The 17,075-nt window shown below is 53.2% G+C and overlaps 1 protein-coding gene across 1 annotated transcript in view; it reads right to left on the reverse strand.

Annotated features, from left to right (window-relative positions):
* Nucleotides 1-12,351, reverse strand: part of LOC111152990 (calbindin 2) — a 28,902-nt gene extending 16,551 nt beyond the window's left edge. The window contains exons 1-2 of the mRNA XM_022511782.1: nucleotides 12,219-12,351; nucleotides 474-550 (exon numbers count right to left, since the gene is read on the reverse strand). Coding sequence (XP_022367490.1) covers nucleotides 474-550; nucleotides 12,219-12,312 — 171 coding nt within the window. The 5' untranslated portion in view covers nucleotides 12,313-12,351. The remainder of the gene's footprint in view (nucleotides 1-473; nucleotides 551-12,218) is intronic.
* Between the last annotated feature and the right edge of the window lie 4,724 nt (nucleotides 12,352-17,075).

Genomic DNA, 17,075 nt, shown 5'->3' on the forward strand with positions numbered 1-17,075 from the left:
CCTCCACCTCCCCACGATAAAGAATTATCCAGCCCTGTCCATAGATCCGAGGCTGAGAAACTCTGGTCTCGAATAAAAACACTTGAAACCCCTGAAGCATCCAATCGAGTCATGACTCCCCTGAGAATCTTAGATAGGCTCTGGACTATTCCTTAGGAAAATAAAAGGGTTTTATACACATATACACAGACACAAACGTTGCAGTTTTGGGGGGTTCAGTAACCCCTGGTATCCATTCACGAACACCCCTCAATCCCAGACACCCAAAGGTATTGCAGGAAGGTTCTCTTTTTAAGGGATTATTCCAATTTAAAAAAAAAAAAATTCTTACAAAGGAAAGAAAAACTTGGAAGGTCAAGACCGGAGATGTCAGGCTGGCTTAGGAGACACAGAATTTGGGACAGACAATGCTGACCAAAGCCACGATCGGGGTCATAGAAAAATCAAACAGTTCGACAGAGTACTGGGCTTACCATGCCAGAGCCTTTTCTTGCTTTTTCCAGCTCTTGGAAAAAGTTTTCTAGCTCTTTACCTTCAATATACCCATTTCCTGTGAAGAAAGCAAAGAAAAAGAAAAAAGCAGTTGACCTCAGAGCTGAATAGTAAGACTGATGGGGTGGGGTGAGGAGGTGGGGGAAGTCAGGGGCTTCAGGGAGAACTTCTTGGTCAACAAACAGGTGTGTCTGGGTTAGCCTCCGACCGTGCAGCGTGAGGGACGTGGGTCCTGCCCTCAGGGTGTTTCCAGCTGTACAGCTGCACGATCAGTAACTGCGGGCCTTTGGGGTATACATTCAGTAGGCGGAGAACACTGGGAGGGACCAGGATCAGGGTCAAGCTGGTAGAAGTGGGCGGAGCCGGAACTGGCTGCAGCTGGCTGGGTGAGCCCAGGATCGAGAATTTGACGGGGTGACGGTGGGGGGGGGGACACAATGTCATCAGCATCCCAGCTAGTCAGCAGGTGGCAGACCCCCGTCGCTGGGGGGAATGAGGCCCGAGACAGAATTTGGGTCTCTGGAGTGGGAGGGTATACTGAGTTGAAGAGGGTCCCCCGTGCCCCCAAACCCATGTCCATGGAGAACATCAGAATGTAACCTCACTTGGAAATAGGGTAATTAGTGAAGATGAAGCCATAGTAGATTAGGTAGGCCCTAATCCAAAGACCTGTGTCCTTATAAGAAGGCCTTGTGGAGACATAGAGATACTCACAGGGAAGAAGATTATGTAAAGACTGGGACAAGATTGGAGTGATGTTACCTCCAAGCTAAGGAACGCCATGGATTGCCAGCAACCACTAGAAGCTGGAAGAGAGACACGGAAGGATTGTCCCCAAGAGCCTCCAGAAGGAAGCAATTCTGTCGATGCCTTAGTTCTGGACTTCCAGCCCCAGAACAGGAAGAGAAAAAAACGTCTGTTGGTTTAAGCCACCTGGTCTGTGGGACTCTGTTACAACAGCTCTGGGAAACTAACAGAAGGGAAGAGTGGGAAGAGAAAGGCAGGGCGTCCCTCCTTTGGGCTGGGGGCACCCGAGAGCATTGGTCACCAGGATTATGAGGAGGGGAGGCAACCCGCTGCACGGCCATGAAGAGAGGAGGCCCTCTGTTCTGTGAGCACCTGGGAAAACCCTGTTCTGCTCGCTCACTGCCTGTAGGACTTTGGGAAAGTCATTAACCCATATCAGCTGCAAAATGAGTTATGACACTTAAATGGGATTTTGTATGTACCAAGCCACCCATTATGAGTGCACCGTGAACATGACTGCTGTTCCAGTTCAATGACCAGAACCTGTGCAGAAGATGGAATGAATCAGGGCAAAAACTGCAATGATCAGGACTGGGCCCCAAGGTCAGTGCCTGACTTTGAAGATCACATTTAGTGGTGAGAGGCCCTTTAGGTTCTCAAATCTTAAACCAAGATGGCCTAGAGACTGGGTAAGCTGAGCCCGTGGCCAAGGTCACTGGTCCCTGCTGTGATTGAGAGCAGGCATTTGTGGGTTGGAAATCAGACAGGCCGAAGGGAGTGCTCTCCCACACTCCCCCAAACTGGAATCTCCTGGGATCTTTTTTTTTTTTTTTAAGATTTTTAAAAATTTATTTGACAGACAGAGATCACAAGCAGGCAGAGAGAGAGGAGGAAGCAGGCTCGCCACTGAGCAAGGAGCCCGATGTGGAGTTCGATCCTGGGACCCTGGGATCATGACCTGAGCCAAAGGCAGAGGTTTTAACCCACTGAGCCACCCAGGAGTCTCTCTCCTGGGATCTTTAAAAAAAAACCAAACATATGGGTGTCTGGCTTCCACCAGACATGCTGGTGCCATTGGTTTGGGGTGTGAACTAAGCATCACGGTTTTTTTTTTTTTTTTTTTTTTTTTTTAAAGCTCCCCAGATGATTTCCATGAGCAGCAAGTTTGGAAACCACGGGCCTAAAGTCAAGTTTCAAATCTGATCTAAAACAATTGAGCAAGGTTCCTATAGAGAATAGCCAACTGGTAGCTTTCGTCAAGGGCAAATGGAATTACAAGTGAAACAGAGACAATAAAAAAGGAGTATTTATCCTGGCCCTTGGGGGTGGGATGGGGTTGCGGTGGGGGTGGGGGTTCTCCTCACCCTCTGCCCCCTGGCATCCCCTGAAAATTTAGATTCCCAATAAATAGCCACAGAGGCGCCCCCTGGTGGAGAAGATGCCACAATAAACATGGCATGGAGAGGATCCCGTGAGATAAATAATCTATTTTTTCTCAGCAGGGAAAAGATGTGATTGTATTTAGGGGGTGGGGGAAGGGGACTGGAGCTCCCTTTCCCCCCCCTGGCATAGAGTGGTCATCGTTCTTGTGACGGTTGGAATTTCATGAGCGTGCGTCTAATGGCCTGTGAGGCCAGCGGGAGAGGGGGCGTGAGCGGAAGGGCCAAGGGCTTTCTAGGCAAAAGGCAGTCTAGTTGATGATGCCTCGGTATTGAAGGAACAAGTGCTTTTTCTCTGCCTCGCCAGTCCCTGCAATGATCCGGAAGGATGGGCTTCAGCTCTGACCAGCATCTCTCCCCACCCTCAGAGCTGGCCCTGCTATGCCACTTTGCCGCCAGCTCCAGCACCTGCTGTAGAAGGGGGGTGCGGGCGGGTTACCCACACTTCTTGCAGAGGCACCCACACCCACTTCTTGTCCTGCCTGTATTACTCACTGTTTCGCTCTGGGATGTCACCTCTGCGGACCTGTTTCCTCACCTATAAAATAGGGATAATGACGGTGCCTGCCTCCTATGCTATCAGTGAAGACTCCACGGGGGTAAAAACACATGGAAAGTGCTGGCCCACAGTGAGCCTCCAAAATGCCAGTGGTCATCACCACCACGGTGGGTGTTTCTGCCCAGGCCGGGGGACACCTTGCCCTTGGGCGGCTTGCTTTCAGCCACAGGAAGAGTTGGGGTACAGGAGGCCAAAGCAGGTGAGGCCAGTACTGAGCCACCTCCCATTGAGCAATATGAACGGGAAGAAGAAATCTAGAAGAGTACAGACCTGTGGGACCCACCTTTTCCTTGCAGTTTCTCTGAAACTTACTAAGAATAAATGTCCTTGTGTTTATTCCTGTTCTAGAAAGGTTTTAAGGTGGTTTAATAACCCCCAGAACCTGACAATCAGCCTGTGCCTTGCTCAGCAGGAGACATGGACACTTGTGAACATCAGGAATGCTCACGGATACAACGCTTTTAATTTTTCAAAGCACATTCGCTTCTCTCTTTGCTTCAGGAGATAATCTGAAGCCTCACTATGTGTGAAGCCCTGTGTAGGTTGCCATGAGGGAGGGATATGACACTGCACAAGACCGAGGTCCGATTTTCCAAGTTGTCATAATCCTTGCAGACACACAGGATGGTAACAGGGCAGAGTAGAATCCTCCTCTTGTGACAAAGAAACTTGAGGCACAGAGACGGTAAGCAATCTGTTCAGGGACACACAGCAAGGCGGGACCAGAATTGGAGTATCCTAATTGCTGATCTAGGTTTCATCCATCCATTCATTCATTCATTCAACATTTCTTGAGCATTCACTTTGTGCCTGCTGTATGCTAGGCCTCAGGGGTATAAAAGTGAGCTAGGGGGCGCCTGGGTGGCTCAGTGGGTTAAAGCCTCTGCCTTCAGCTCAGGTCATGATCCCAAGGTCCTGGGATCGAGCCCCGCATCGGGCTCTCTGCTCAGCAGGGAGCCTGCTTCCTCCTCTCTCTCGGCCTGCCTCTCTGCCTACTTGTGATCTCTGTCTGTCAAATAAATAAATAAAATCTTTAATAAAAAAAGTGAGCTAGACGGGGTCTGCCAGGATGGGTCTTATGTTCTAACTGGGTGGGGTTGGGGCCGGGCAGACAAACAGCAAGGAAAAGGAAAGATGATGTAGTAGAATGGGGAGGGGCTCCCAGGGCTACTTGACAGGGTGGGCAGGGAAAGCTTCTCTGAGAACCCTCAGCTACCAGGAAGAGGAGGAGAAAGGGAAGACTAACCGCGGAGGCCCGGGGAGGAGCCAGGACCCAGCGACGGGTAGAAAGAGGTCCCCTCCCCAGCCCACCTTGCACAGCCTGAGCAGCAGGAGGGCCCCAGAGGCTGGCAAGCCCCTCGCACCCTACTAGAAATCCCACCACCACTTCCTCTCCGTGGCCCCAATGAAGAGACAAAAGGCGGCTCAATTCAACAAACCTATACTGTTGGAAGTAACAATAGTTCAACTTTGTGCCTGGTGCTCAGCGGCGGGGGTTGGGGGGCTAGGGGGGCTATAGACAAGTCCTCGATGTGGGCTTACTCCCCAGAGTGGTTCATGGTCCAGTGGGGGCAAAGCAGCCAAACAAGAATTGTCAGGATCTACCAGCCGAACGCAGAGGGAGAGGGGCAGAGACTGGATAGGGAGGCAGGGGCTGTGGGGCCCAGAAGGGGGCATCCTCCACCATTGGAGGGAAAGGCCTTTGCTACTTGGTCTCTCTCAGGGCAAATCCCATCCATCCCCCAGGAGGCAGCTGCTATCCTGGTCTTGTCTGGGTGGGGGGTAGGCCGGGTTGACCTACATCCTTCCAGAGCAGACTTCAGCACCAGACGAATGGATTGCTTTTTCTCTGACCCCAGTATCAGGGCGTGGGGTGACTGGCCACCCAGCGAATCTCATGTGGACGGGTATTGATAAGAATGCGGTTACCATGGCAACCGCCACTCCTTCGCTTCCTATCAAACTGTATCCTGAGAATATTAGGAAGAGGGGGCTGGGTGGGAGTCAGAGACCCTGCATTTTTCCTTACTGTACTCTGGCTACCATTCTTCGTCACCATCGTGCCTCAGTTTCCCCCAGCTGAAACTGAGACAACATTTGTTGGGGGCGCCTGGGTGGCTCTGTTGAGTGTCTGATTTTGGCTCAGGTCGGGATCTCAGGGTCCTCGGATGGAGCCCCTTGTCTGGCTACTTCTTCCCGCTCAGTGTGGAGTCTCCTTATCCCTCTCCCTCTGCTCCTCCCCTACCTCTTGAGCCCGCATGCATCACACCCCAGATAAACAAACAAACAAAAATCTTAAAAAAAAAAAAAGTGACCCACCACTTCTTTACTATTAAGCTGATCACAGACACCTGGAAAGCCTTGACTAAAGGATGCTTTGCCCCCTGTTGGAAAGAGGCCCCCTTGTTTCTCACTGAGATTCACGTGTACTAAGAGTTGAACAAGGAAGAGAGTAAGAGGTATAATTCTGCTACAAGCTCCATGACTGCCCATGTGACATCGAGTGAATCAATCTCACTGAGCCTCCATTTCTTGACCCCTAAAATGGGTATAGCTGTTTATGCCCTTTCTGCTTTATAGAGCTGCTGTGAGAGCCACACAAGGTATTATTGTGAAAGCATTCCAGAAAATGTAAAATCTCACATGAATGGAAAGCATCATTTCTAACCTCTGTCCTCTGAACCAGTCCATGGCTGTCAGCTCTTCAGCTCAGAGTAGAGAGTACTGGTTTTCAGCCAAGCTGTCTAATAGAGTCACCTGGGGGGACACCTGGGTGGCTCAGTGGGTTAAGCATCAGGTCATGATCTGAGGGTCCTGGGATAGGAGCCCCACATTGGGCTCTCTGCTCAGCAGAGAGCTTTCCCCTCTCTCTCTGCCTGCCTCTCTGCCTGCCTGTGATCTCTCTCTCTCTCTGTCAAATAAAAAAATAAAATAGGGGGTGCCTGGGTGGCTCAGTGGGTTAAAAAATAAATAAATAAAATAAAATAAAATAAAAATTAGAGTCACCTGGGAGGCTTTTAAAACACCATTGCCTGGGTCCCGCCCCTGGAGGTTCAGATTTAATTGATGGGGGTGGGGACTTCTCGTGAGCCTGTTTTCAAAAGCTCTGTCGGTGATTCTAACGTGCAGTCAGAATTAAGGATCGATTTATGGTGAGTCTCAAGTGTTAAGGTGTGCAAGAATTACCTGGGGATCTTATTAAAGTGCAGAGTCTAATTCAGCAGGTCTGGAGGGTAAGGGCTTGCTGTTTCTAGTGGGGTCTGTGGAACAGCAACATCAGAATTACCTGGGAGCTTGTTAACAAGTGCAGAATCCTAGACCTTCCCCAAGAACTCCTGAGGCAGAAGTGCTGGGAGAGAGACCCCGAAATCTGTGTTTTCACAAGGTTCCTACGCTTCAAGTTTGAGAACTAGGGGCCTGGCAGCAGTAGTGCTCACCAGTCCGTGTCTCCCCGTGATGCACAGGTTAGAGAAATCCAGGACAGGGATTGCCAAATTCCAGATGTCCTCGTTAAGGAAGTGTTCCTGAGACCCAGCCACCTGGTTGTCTGTCCAGAGTTCAGATTTATGGAAAGGCAAATAGCCCTCTGCCCACCCAAGCCTGAGCACCCTTTGGGACAGTCAAACCCCACCCCCTGGGGCAAGAAAAGGGCTGAAAAAACACAGAGCTTTCAGACATGACTTTCAGTCTGTGTTTCTGGACCGAGCTGCTTCTCGAACAGTGGTTCTAGAGCTGCGCTGGGTCCTCTGAACCTGGGGACATCTGGCAGCCGAACGCTGGGCTCGTTCCCAGGCTTGGGGGAGTCCAGAAGGCTTGGGCAGATTGGACAGCAGAGAGCCAAGGAGGAGCGGGGGAGGGCCAAGCGAGGCCAGAGGCCCCAGATGGGTCCGGCTGGGCCAAGGAGGGCGTGGCCTGCCACACGGGAGAGCTGCCAGGAGAGGCCTGTTTTCCAAGAGCCTCATGCCCGCTCTAGTAATTCGGGCTCCCCAGGTGTTGGAAGAGATTTCCCCGAAGGGTCTCCTCAGCCCTGGAAACCTCCCTCAGGGGTTCAGCCAGGACAGCCACTGAAGTCCGGAGGGAAATAAGCTGGGTGAGCGGGCAGGGGCGCAGGCTCCCTGGGCTGGCAGCTGCCGTGGGCAGGGCGGGCTCAAGCTACCTTGTTTGTGAAAACTCTCCCAGGGCTGCCTCCCCGGGGAGCCCGAGCTCCTCACAGACACAGCACCTCCTTACAGATACAGCACCTCCTCACAGACACAGCACCTCCCCGGCTGGTGTAATCACCCCCAAGGGCAGGCTGCGGAGCCCAGGGCGTCCCCAGAGGCCACCAGCGCGGGGCGACCCAGCAATGCTGCAGACACCACAGCAAAGGGCCCTGTTAGCAAAGCATTTGGGGGTTTAGGGGTGAAAGTGGAGTGGGGACTGATTCCTAAGGCTTACCCCGGGTGGACCAGGAGGCTGCCCCCAAAGAACCCCACGTCCTGCCATCACGACCAAGCCCGTCCCTTGCTGTCCCTGATGAGACCCACAGACCCCACAGAGATTGGCAGACAGGGTTAAAAGACAGCTCCCACCTCGGCTCCCCGCACCAGACCCCCTGGACTCTCTTGTGCCAAGAAGCGATCGTTTGTAGGAGTCCTGGAATCACCCTAGGAATGGCACAGTGATACTGCATTGTACATGTTAGAGTGTTTGCTGAAATACTTAATATATACCAATAATATATACCAATACCAATATATACAATACCAAGTATTCTGTAACCCTGTTTGGGCAAGTCTTTTTTACTGTTCCAAAAGCCTTCACTTAGTATCCCAGTGCAAGTTGCCCCAACCTCTCCCCACCTTGGAGAGGCCCTGGGGCTTTGCTCTCCTCGCCTCTCCCTGCAGGCACACGGACTAAGCCGTGAGGCTCCACCAGGCCCGCCTGGGTGCTCAGGCCTCCAGGTGATCATGGTGCCTGGATCTGAGGGGACACTTCTGTTATTACCATCGGTGTGGGAGGACAGAGGAGGGAAGACAGGGCAGGGCCTTCCTCTCACTAATTTTCAAAGGCCTTGAGGCCCCCATGGGTAGCAAACAGGCTCACTCCCTGTAAGAGGCTTTGAAACCCCCCCCCCCCCTCAACACCAGGGCCACCTGGAGGCAGGCAGATACCCTGAAGTATCTGGGCAGATTCCCACACCTGGAGATACAGATCTTCTTACATCTTTACTGTTTTGCGGATTCACCCCAGAAACATAAGCTCTTAGAAAATTTGCAAACACTCCTGAAATTAACTTAGTTAAGGCAAATGCCTTCTAATTTTTACCTCAGCCGCTCTGTAGAGAGAACCACCATTTTCCATTCCCCATAACGTGTGGCATTCTCTCGAATATCTTCCAGCATTTGAGCTTAGTGAATAATGAAAATGGGTTCATATGGTAATAGTGTCCTGCTACCATTAAAAAAACAAAACAAAACCCTTAGTAGTCCATCTTGGATGTTTTCCCATGTCAGTGGAAAAGCTCCCCCTCCCTATACTTGGTTGCATAATATTCCCCTGTAGAGATGGGTACAATTCATTTTTCTCCTCCTTTGTGAAGGGCATTTCCTTTCAAATTTTCAGCATTCCCAAGAACTCGGTAATAGATGCCCTTGTTTGTCTAACTTTTTGTACACGTCACGGTAGAGCTATGTTAGAGAGATTCCGGAGGTGAGTTGTGGTCCCTGTTTGGATCCAGGTGTCTGCTGGCCTCTGGGAGAGAACCCATCCTGTTCCTGTGATTTCAGTGGCTTCTAAAGGCTATGGTATTTTTCCCTGTTGAGCCACACCTTGGCTCTCCATGGAAATTCCTACTGGTCGTCCGTGAAACTGGAGCCTGGTGGCCCATCTGATCGGAACCACACGGACAGGCCAGTGTGGGCTCCGAGCTGGGCCTCGCACGGCTGCTTGGATCGTGCAGAGTGAGGACATTCTGGAGAAAGAGGTGACCAGGCAGCATGGGATGGGGCTCAGACATGGAGGGCCGTGTAAGGGTCACTCTGAGCATGGAGGCGGCATGTGGGTCAGAGCGCGGGCTTGGCTGCGGTCTTCCCTACTTCTGCCTTGGGGAGATGACATCTGAATTCTCCCAAATGCATGGCTGCAGCTGACCTTGGAGGGAGAGCCCAGGGATGGAACCAGACACGAGGAGACAGGATCCCTGGGTGCCCCCCGACCCTCCCACTTTGCCTCTTGGAGTCCCAGTTTTTCTCTCTCCAAACACTTACTCCTTCCTTTCTCCACGAGACTGATGCAGATTTTGAAAAGAATCTCTTAGGGCAGCGTCACCAGGCTGACCTTCCTCCTGGTTAGTAACGGGCTGAGTTAAGGTCAGAGTTCCCCGCCCCAGCTCCCCTCTCTTTGGCATCCAGCTTCTCCTAAGTTTGCCTCATCTGTTTCCTAGAGGGTCTGGGAAGAGTGGGGCAGTGGCTCCCTCCCCTGGGGGGCTGTGTCTGACTGGGCTCCAGGGTCCTGGTGGGTTGCAAACGGGAGTCCTCCCAGAGCTCTTTCAGTTTGTAAGAGGCAGGGGGACTCCATATCAGGGAGCAAGTCCGAAGTGAACACAGAAGCCAGACTTAGTACGGGGGAGGCCCAGATAGGGCAGGGAGTGCCTCAGGGGAGGGGGTGGGCTCCCCAGAAGTCTTTGGGTGTGCTCGAGGGGTTAGGTAGGGAAGGTACGGAGCAAGGCCGTCCACAGCCTCTTTCTGGATCCTTCCGTGGAACTCCAATCTGGCTGTATCCTCCTTTTCCTAAATCACCTCTGTGCCATCTCTGGCACTGTAAGCCCCTTTGTCTTCTCTCTCTGTTAGGTCTGGGGCTCCTCCTTGGGACCTCCCTGAGGCAGTGGCCGGAGAGGGCAAACGGGGTGTCTGGTAGGCAGGAATCAAGAAGCATGCATTGAGCTCCCCTTTGCCATGGGAGCAGGAGGGAACCAGAGGCCCAGTGGCTTTGGGGGTGTTTGTCGGACTCTTGCGTCTAGTGCTAACTTAGCTTTGCTCCAGCCCGCACCAGGACCCCTTTCTGGGATTAAGGAAACAGCTCATTGCCTCGGAGGCAGGGGGTGGTAGAGGCTTTTAGGTGGTCAAGTGGGAAGGTGGTTTCCAGCGTCACAGAAAAATCCCTCTTGCAACCCAAATGCATGTTCCCAGGGAATAAACCCTGGCCGGGAAGGAGCCCCACGACTCCCTTGCTGTACAGCCTGTGAGAACCCGCCCCTCATGCCCCCGTCCTCACCTGCGCCAGGAGCACCTCACCTGCCCAGCAGCCTCACAGGGACTCCAGGAGGTGTGACTGCGTTTGGAACACTATGAGGTCTCAGATAGATGTAAGGATTTGCATGATTATTGAGTGTGCTATTGGTTGTCCCCACGAGGACAGGGGGAAGTAGGAACCATGGAGTCCTCTGTTATAGCTGACTCATCTGACAGGAGGCTGGTGGCATAACCTTGGCCACTTGGTAACTTTCCTTGAATCCTGCGAGTCTCTGGTGCAGATAAACTGGCAGAAGCATCCTCGGGGAATGTGCGTGTCATCTGGAATACTAAGAGGCTGCACCTTACATCCCTTTTCACCCAGGCAAAAGACAGTCTTATGGTCCAAGCTGGGGATTGGAAGTACAAACCCTCCTTAGCCTCATTTTACAGATTTAACAGGCTACCCTCCTCCTTCAGTAATTCTCAGATCACCATCCCAACCCGGGGATTACCTGCCCGGTCCTCTGCCTGGCTCCCAACCCAGCTTTCTCAGGTGGCTCCCAGGGAACAAAACTTGACTCATTAACTTTATTAGACATTAACCCTTGCCTCTCCAAGCACCCTGGGCAGAGGGCCTCTGTTTAGCCACCTGCATGCCCTGCAGAGATGAGGAAAGGAGGAGGGAGGAATTAAGTGAGCCACCCCTGATCCTCCCTCTGGTTCCCATCCCCCCTCACTGTCAATCCCAGGCTAAAACCCCGACGCCACCACCCTGCCAGTAGTCCCAGATGCCTGAACATTTGGGATGCCCATCTCGGCCAGGTCCTGAGAAGGGAATCAGATCACTTAGTTTTTTTGGAAGGGTGGAGAAAACGTCTCTAGCAAGATCAGAGGCTCCTAAAGGGGTGGGGGTCTCCCTTTATGCCTGAATCAGACCATCATAGACCCATGGAATGCCAGCCCAGGGAGACACCTCCTAAGGTCATTCTGTCCGGCCCTCGATTTTTGGGGGAGTCGGTGTCTCAGTAGGCATTTAAGATTGTGCCTCCCTCCACCCAGAGATGTCACCTAAAGCAGCCAGGACTATCACCATGAGGGAATATGTCAGGCTGGTCCCCCAACCCTGTCCCCACCACACCCACTGCTGCTGTGTACAGACCCATTTGCCCAGGGAGGATGGGAAATGGGCAAAGGAAGCCCAAGGGGTGTTCAGGGCCCCCAGGTCACTCTCGACTCCCGCTCCCAGCCAGTTCGTCTGGGGGAGGCCCAGGCTTTCCCTTTAGTATCCCCCAGCTTGTCCCAACCTCCAGGACGGGGGCGGGGGCGGGCTAAGCTGGCATTAAACAAAAGGAGAACCCCAAGAATGAAGCAAGTGGGCTTGAGACCTGTGGCTGCAGCAGCTGAAGGCAGGCCATTACCATGAAGAGAAAGGTGGGGATGATAAGATGGCAGGGGGAATCACGGGGAGCCTTGCCCGCCCAGGCCTCCTCTTGGGAAAGCTCCAACTTGCCCAGAATGAGGCTGCAAAAGCTGGCGGGCTCTCCGCCGTCTATGTCGGAGAAAAAAAGTTGCTGACAGTTGTCACCTGAGCAGCCCGGGCATCTCCCAAACTCCAGACCCCGACCTCAGCAGGCTTTGGGACCCAAACACCACCACCACCCCGCCCCGGGGACAAACGTACACCTGCCCCCATCAGCGCTGTCCCCTTCCCCTCCACCGCAGGTTCCCTGGGGGTCCACGGGCCCAGAAGTTGGGAGATCTACTGACCGTCTGCGTCAAAGTGCTTCCAGATTTCCAGGAACTGGGATGCCGTCAGCTCGGCCAGGTGCAGGTAGGGGGGCTGCTGCTGCGGGCTAGCCATGGCGAGCTGCTGGGAGACTTCAGGCGCACAGCGTTGTCCCTGCGCCCGGCTCCGCTCCCGCACTCGGCCAGGTCCTGCGCGCCACGCTGCCTTTATATACGGTGCGGAGGCTGCGCCCGCGCCCGGCCGCCAGCAGGGGGCGCGCGCGCTCAGAGAATCGGCCCGGGGCTCGGTGGCGCGGCGGCGGCGCGGGGCTTGGCCGGGAGCGCGGGGTGGGGGCCAGGGGCGCGCAGGTGGGCCCTGAGACCACTGGAAGCAGAGGCCCCCGGGTGCGGAGGCGAGGGAGAGGCTGCTCTTGCCTCTCTCTGACCTTCTTGAGTACAGCCACCCCGTATTGTTACTGGCATGGAGCAGTAGTAATAGCAGTAGTAACAGCAGCGCCACGAGTAGTAATAATAATAGAAGCTTGACAAGGAGTTAGCACCCGCACCTCGCAGCTCACTAGGTCTCTCTCAGGGCTCCTCTCGTCCGGCCCTTCCACGGTAGCAAGAACAGGGACCGCTTTTCTGAGGAGGGCACTTGAGTCTTCACATGACGAACTGACTTGCCCAGCAAAGAGGGGCCGAGCTAGAATTTGAACCCAGCTCTTTCCCATGCTCTCATGGCCCCTCAGTACAGCCCATGCTTGGGGGAGAAGCCGAGAGTTCTCAAGGCTTTGTGGGGCGGGGCAGCTGGAATCAGGGACACCCAGGGAGGATCCAGATGGAATGGAGGAGGGGCTTCCACGGTCCCCTTGGGTGGTGGTTGTCGCCCTCCCCTGCCTGACTGTGTCCCTCAGCGCTCTGGTTACCCACCTCTCCCTGGACAGGCTCTAAGGGCTTTTAGACAGTTGTTCAAGGAGCGTCTCCCCTACTGGGGCTTAACCCCATCCACCTAAGGACATCATGGGAACCTGCCTCGGCCAGTGGGCAGAGAACATCCATCGCTGACCTTGGAATGTTCCATGCTGGTCTCAGAGAAAACAGAAGTAGCTGCTGAGGGCACAGTTCTGAGGACAGCTGACGGGACTCCCCAAACTGGGCACTGGGCTCCCTCCCTATTCTCTCCAGGAGCCTGAAGCCTGCAGCCTCCTGGCTGGCTGTGGGTACCCATTACCCCTGGAGCAGGCCTACTTTCTCCCCTCTCGCTGGCTGACTGAGAAATGAATTGATGCTCATTAACACGTGCTAATGAGTGTTAGCTGAACTGCCTTCCGAAGGGAGAGCGAAAGGGAAGGAGGTAAGTGAGAATCAAAAGAAGGTCGCTGGGGAAGAGGAGCCGGTAGGAGACAGAGGGGGAAGGTTGTCCCTTGGAGGGAGGGACAGCCTAGAGCGAGACTCAGAGGGGCAGTACAGAGCGAATGCTCCAAAACCTCTTAATTTTGCTTGGAGCAAATGTGTTTAGAGTCTCTTGCAGGAACACACAAAGGGAGAGAAGGAGTCCTAAAAAGCCAGAAGCCCAAATGTATTCCCCTCCCCCTTGTGCCACAGGAGAGCCTGGGCCTGGGAAATTCACCAAAGCTGCCAGGTTTCTCTTGTATTGCCTCTGGGAAGGTAGAATGGCTCAGGTATTGGGGGTGGACACTCTGGAATCAGGTCTGAATCCCAGAATAAGCTGTGTGACCTTGGGCAAATTACATAACCTCTCTGTGTCTCAAATGTTCTCTTCTGCAAAATGGGAACGTGGGTATTTACCTCTTAGGATTGCTCTGAGGTTTCAATGAATTGATGTTCCCACTGCCCTTCGTGGATCCAGAGATCAGCAGTGATTAGCTTGGCAAGAGATTCCTTGGCCAGCATCCCTCTCCAGGGTAACCATGGCTCCCTAAGGGGCCAATCCCAGAGGGAGGCCAAGGGGAAGTCTAAGCACAAGCTCCTCACCACAGTGCTGCAGAGTCCCGCAGGGTGCAGGCTCAGCCCCTTCCAGCTCTGCCACTGTCCTTTGGGCTCCTCTGTCTCACCTCCTGCTCCTCCCCTGGCCCAGATCGGTGGGGCCAGCGAGCTCATCCCTGGTTCTCTAAGGAGCAAAGCCAGTACTTCCTTGCTGCTTTGGTTTTCCTGGTGAAGAAGAGAGAGTAGAGCTCATGCTTCCTATTTTCCGGAGGCTGAGTCGGGTGTTGGGTACGTTGTGGGGTGGGCGGGGGGCATGTTGACCTGCCTGGGGGATGTTCTGGGTATGATGGCAGCATGGCCGCAGTGACCACCAACTCTGACTTGGGACAGCCCAGCATCATTCATGTTAGATGCGTGATTGGAGTCTTCCTGGAAGGCCCATCCCTGGGCCCATCTCAGACACAGAGGACTGCAAAACCTAAGCAAGTCCCTTTGTCCTTTGTCCCCAAGCCAAGCACTGCAGAAGCAGTTGTGTCGAGGAGTTACAAGCTCTGCTCAGGGGTCAGAAAGCTGCAGGTTCAAAACCTACTTAGTATTTGTGAAGCCGTGAGCAAGCTCTTTGACCCTTAGGAAAAAAATAGAGATTAAAAAAAAAAAGTCATATTGGGCACACAAAGTCAGTGTAGGGACCAAAAATATTGTAGTCAACGAGTTAGCTAGCAAGAATCCTGGCAGTGGGGGTGCCTGGGTGGCTCAGTGGGTTAAGCCTCTGCCTTCAGCTCAGGTCATAGTCTCAGGGTCCTGGGATCGAGCCCTATGTCGGGCTCTCTGCTCAGCAGGGAGTCTGCTTCCCCCTCTCTCTCTGCCTGCTTGTGATCTCTCTGTTAAATTAAAAAAAAAAAAAAAACTTAAGAAAAAAAAAAAAAGAAGAAGAATCCTGTCAGTGGTGTTTGCTTAACTGAAACATAGTTATTATATGAACACAGGATGTTAGAAGGAATTTTTCTGGTTATTCTGAAAAGAGGCCAAGGGCCCCACTTGTAGAGCTCTTGCAGAAGCCAGGCACCTCCTGTCTGCAGGACTCCTGAAGCCTGACCTTCACTCCAACCCAGGCCATGGGCTGTACTGAGAGAAGGTTATGTGTGGGGGGTATAGGGAGGGAGCCTCAGTCTTTGGGGAGTGCAGACTTTGTGGCTTCTGTAAAGCCGTGTTTTGTTGGGGGGGTCTCCAGAAGACCTTTCCAGGTCAGAAGGAGTGCCTGCAGTGGAGGGTCGGGGGAGGGAGCTCTGACCAGCCCAGCCAGTCCTGCAGCAGAATTCTGGAGTCTTGGCCCCCTGTGAAGACAGAAGAGGTGCTGTTTCAGACTTAGAGTCGTCTGAAGGCCCACACTGTCCTGTCCAGTGCCTGGAAGGATTGCACCCCATCCCTGCTCTGAGCAGCCTTTGAAGGTCGCTGTGCCTCCCAAGAAAGGTGCATGGAGTTGAAGGGCAGAGCAGAAGCCAGACCTGCCTGTTAGCCTTTGGTATTGAAGGAAGTCAGGGTAGAGCTGAAAACTGATCTAGGAAAACTTTCATTCCACTCTGCTGGACCCCTGACTCCCCGGAGCCCAGCAGCTGCTCCAGCCCACGGGGAGCAGATAGGTGAGGAGCGCTCCTCTTCCCCCTCTCCTCCTGGGGAGGAGATGTCCCAGAGCCAGACCCTCTCCATCCCCCACATCATGCTTAGCCCAGGAGGGAGCCAAGGTCCTTGTTTGGCAGTGGGGGGAGTGGGAAACTTTACATCAGAGAGAAGACTGGGGTTTCGACTAGACTGGACCAAGTTTAAATAACTAAACATGAAGAGAAAACCATAGACTCAGAACAGGAGATTGCTAAGGGATGGGAAAGAGATTCAAGGAGTGTGTTTGAAAGCAGTGATGACGTTTGTATCTCCATGAATGGAGACTCTTGTAATTCCCTTAGATATCTGAGGTTTTGGTACCCTCCCAGGAGCTCCCTCTCACATTTATAACACTAAGGGGGATGACGACCATGAGGATACCTTTAAATGCTTTGATAGAGGGCTTTGGTATATCTTGTTTGGTTTGGGCCTTACAACTAGCCTATCAGATAGGCAATGCCCATTTTAAAAGATAAGGATACCAAAGCTCAGAGAGATTAATACCCAACCCAGACCCAGCAGGGGTGGGATTCCGGGAGCCCTCCGGCTGCTGCATTTCCCAGTTTCCAGGGTACATGCAGTTCTTGGGGACCAGATTCCAGGCCCCCACTTTCTCCCAAGTGTGTGTATGCAACATTCTTCCTAGATCCTGGCCACAGCTTGCTTTCCTGTGGCCAGGAGTGATGTCATCCACTGTTTCCAGGACGCCCATGAGTTCAAGTGATGGCTGGCTCCCCCCTTCCCCAGAAGGGGAAAATTGGGTACCTTTTTCCTTTTTGCTCCCCCAGCTCACCAGCTGCCCCTCAGGTGCTGCAACCCAATGTCAAGGATCAGCAAGGAGGCTTGCCCCACTCACCTTCTGCCTCAGAGCCCTGAGTCGCTTTCCGAAGGGAGGGGGGCCTGCGGATGGTGAGCAGGACTTTGCAGCCAGCACCCACTGGGCCCAGATAATTGGCAGGGCTCCTCAGAGCACCTGGTGTTAGTTTGGAGCACATCAAAGAGAAAACCAGAAGCTCGATCCGGTTCCTCCTTCTGCCTGGAACTATTTCTTCCAGATATTGCTTCTTTGGTCTTTATAATGGTCAGGCCTAGTGGCCCGGGTGCCAGAAAGCTGGCTTTTCTTCCCGGGAAGGAGGATAAAAGGGACGCAGGAGCCCAGCAGTTTCCATGGAAACAGATCAGGTGGAGGAGAATAGAGTCCAGAGGAACCCAGAGGTAGGAGCAGGACTTTTGAGTAAACTCCGTCTGAAGCCTGAGAATCTATGGACAAGATAGTTGCCTCTGAGGAAGGGA

The sequence above is a fragment of the Enhydra lutris genome, unplaced genomic scaffold (genome assembly GCF_002288905.1).
Source record: "Enhydra lutris kenyoni isolate GAN:26980312 unplaced genomic scaffold, ASM228890v2 scaffoldscaffold30, whole genome shotgun sequence".
NCBI lineage: Eukaryota > Metazoa > Chordata > Mammalia > Carnivora > Mustelidae > Enhydra > Enhydra lutris.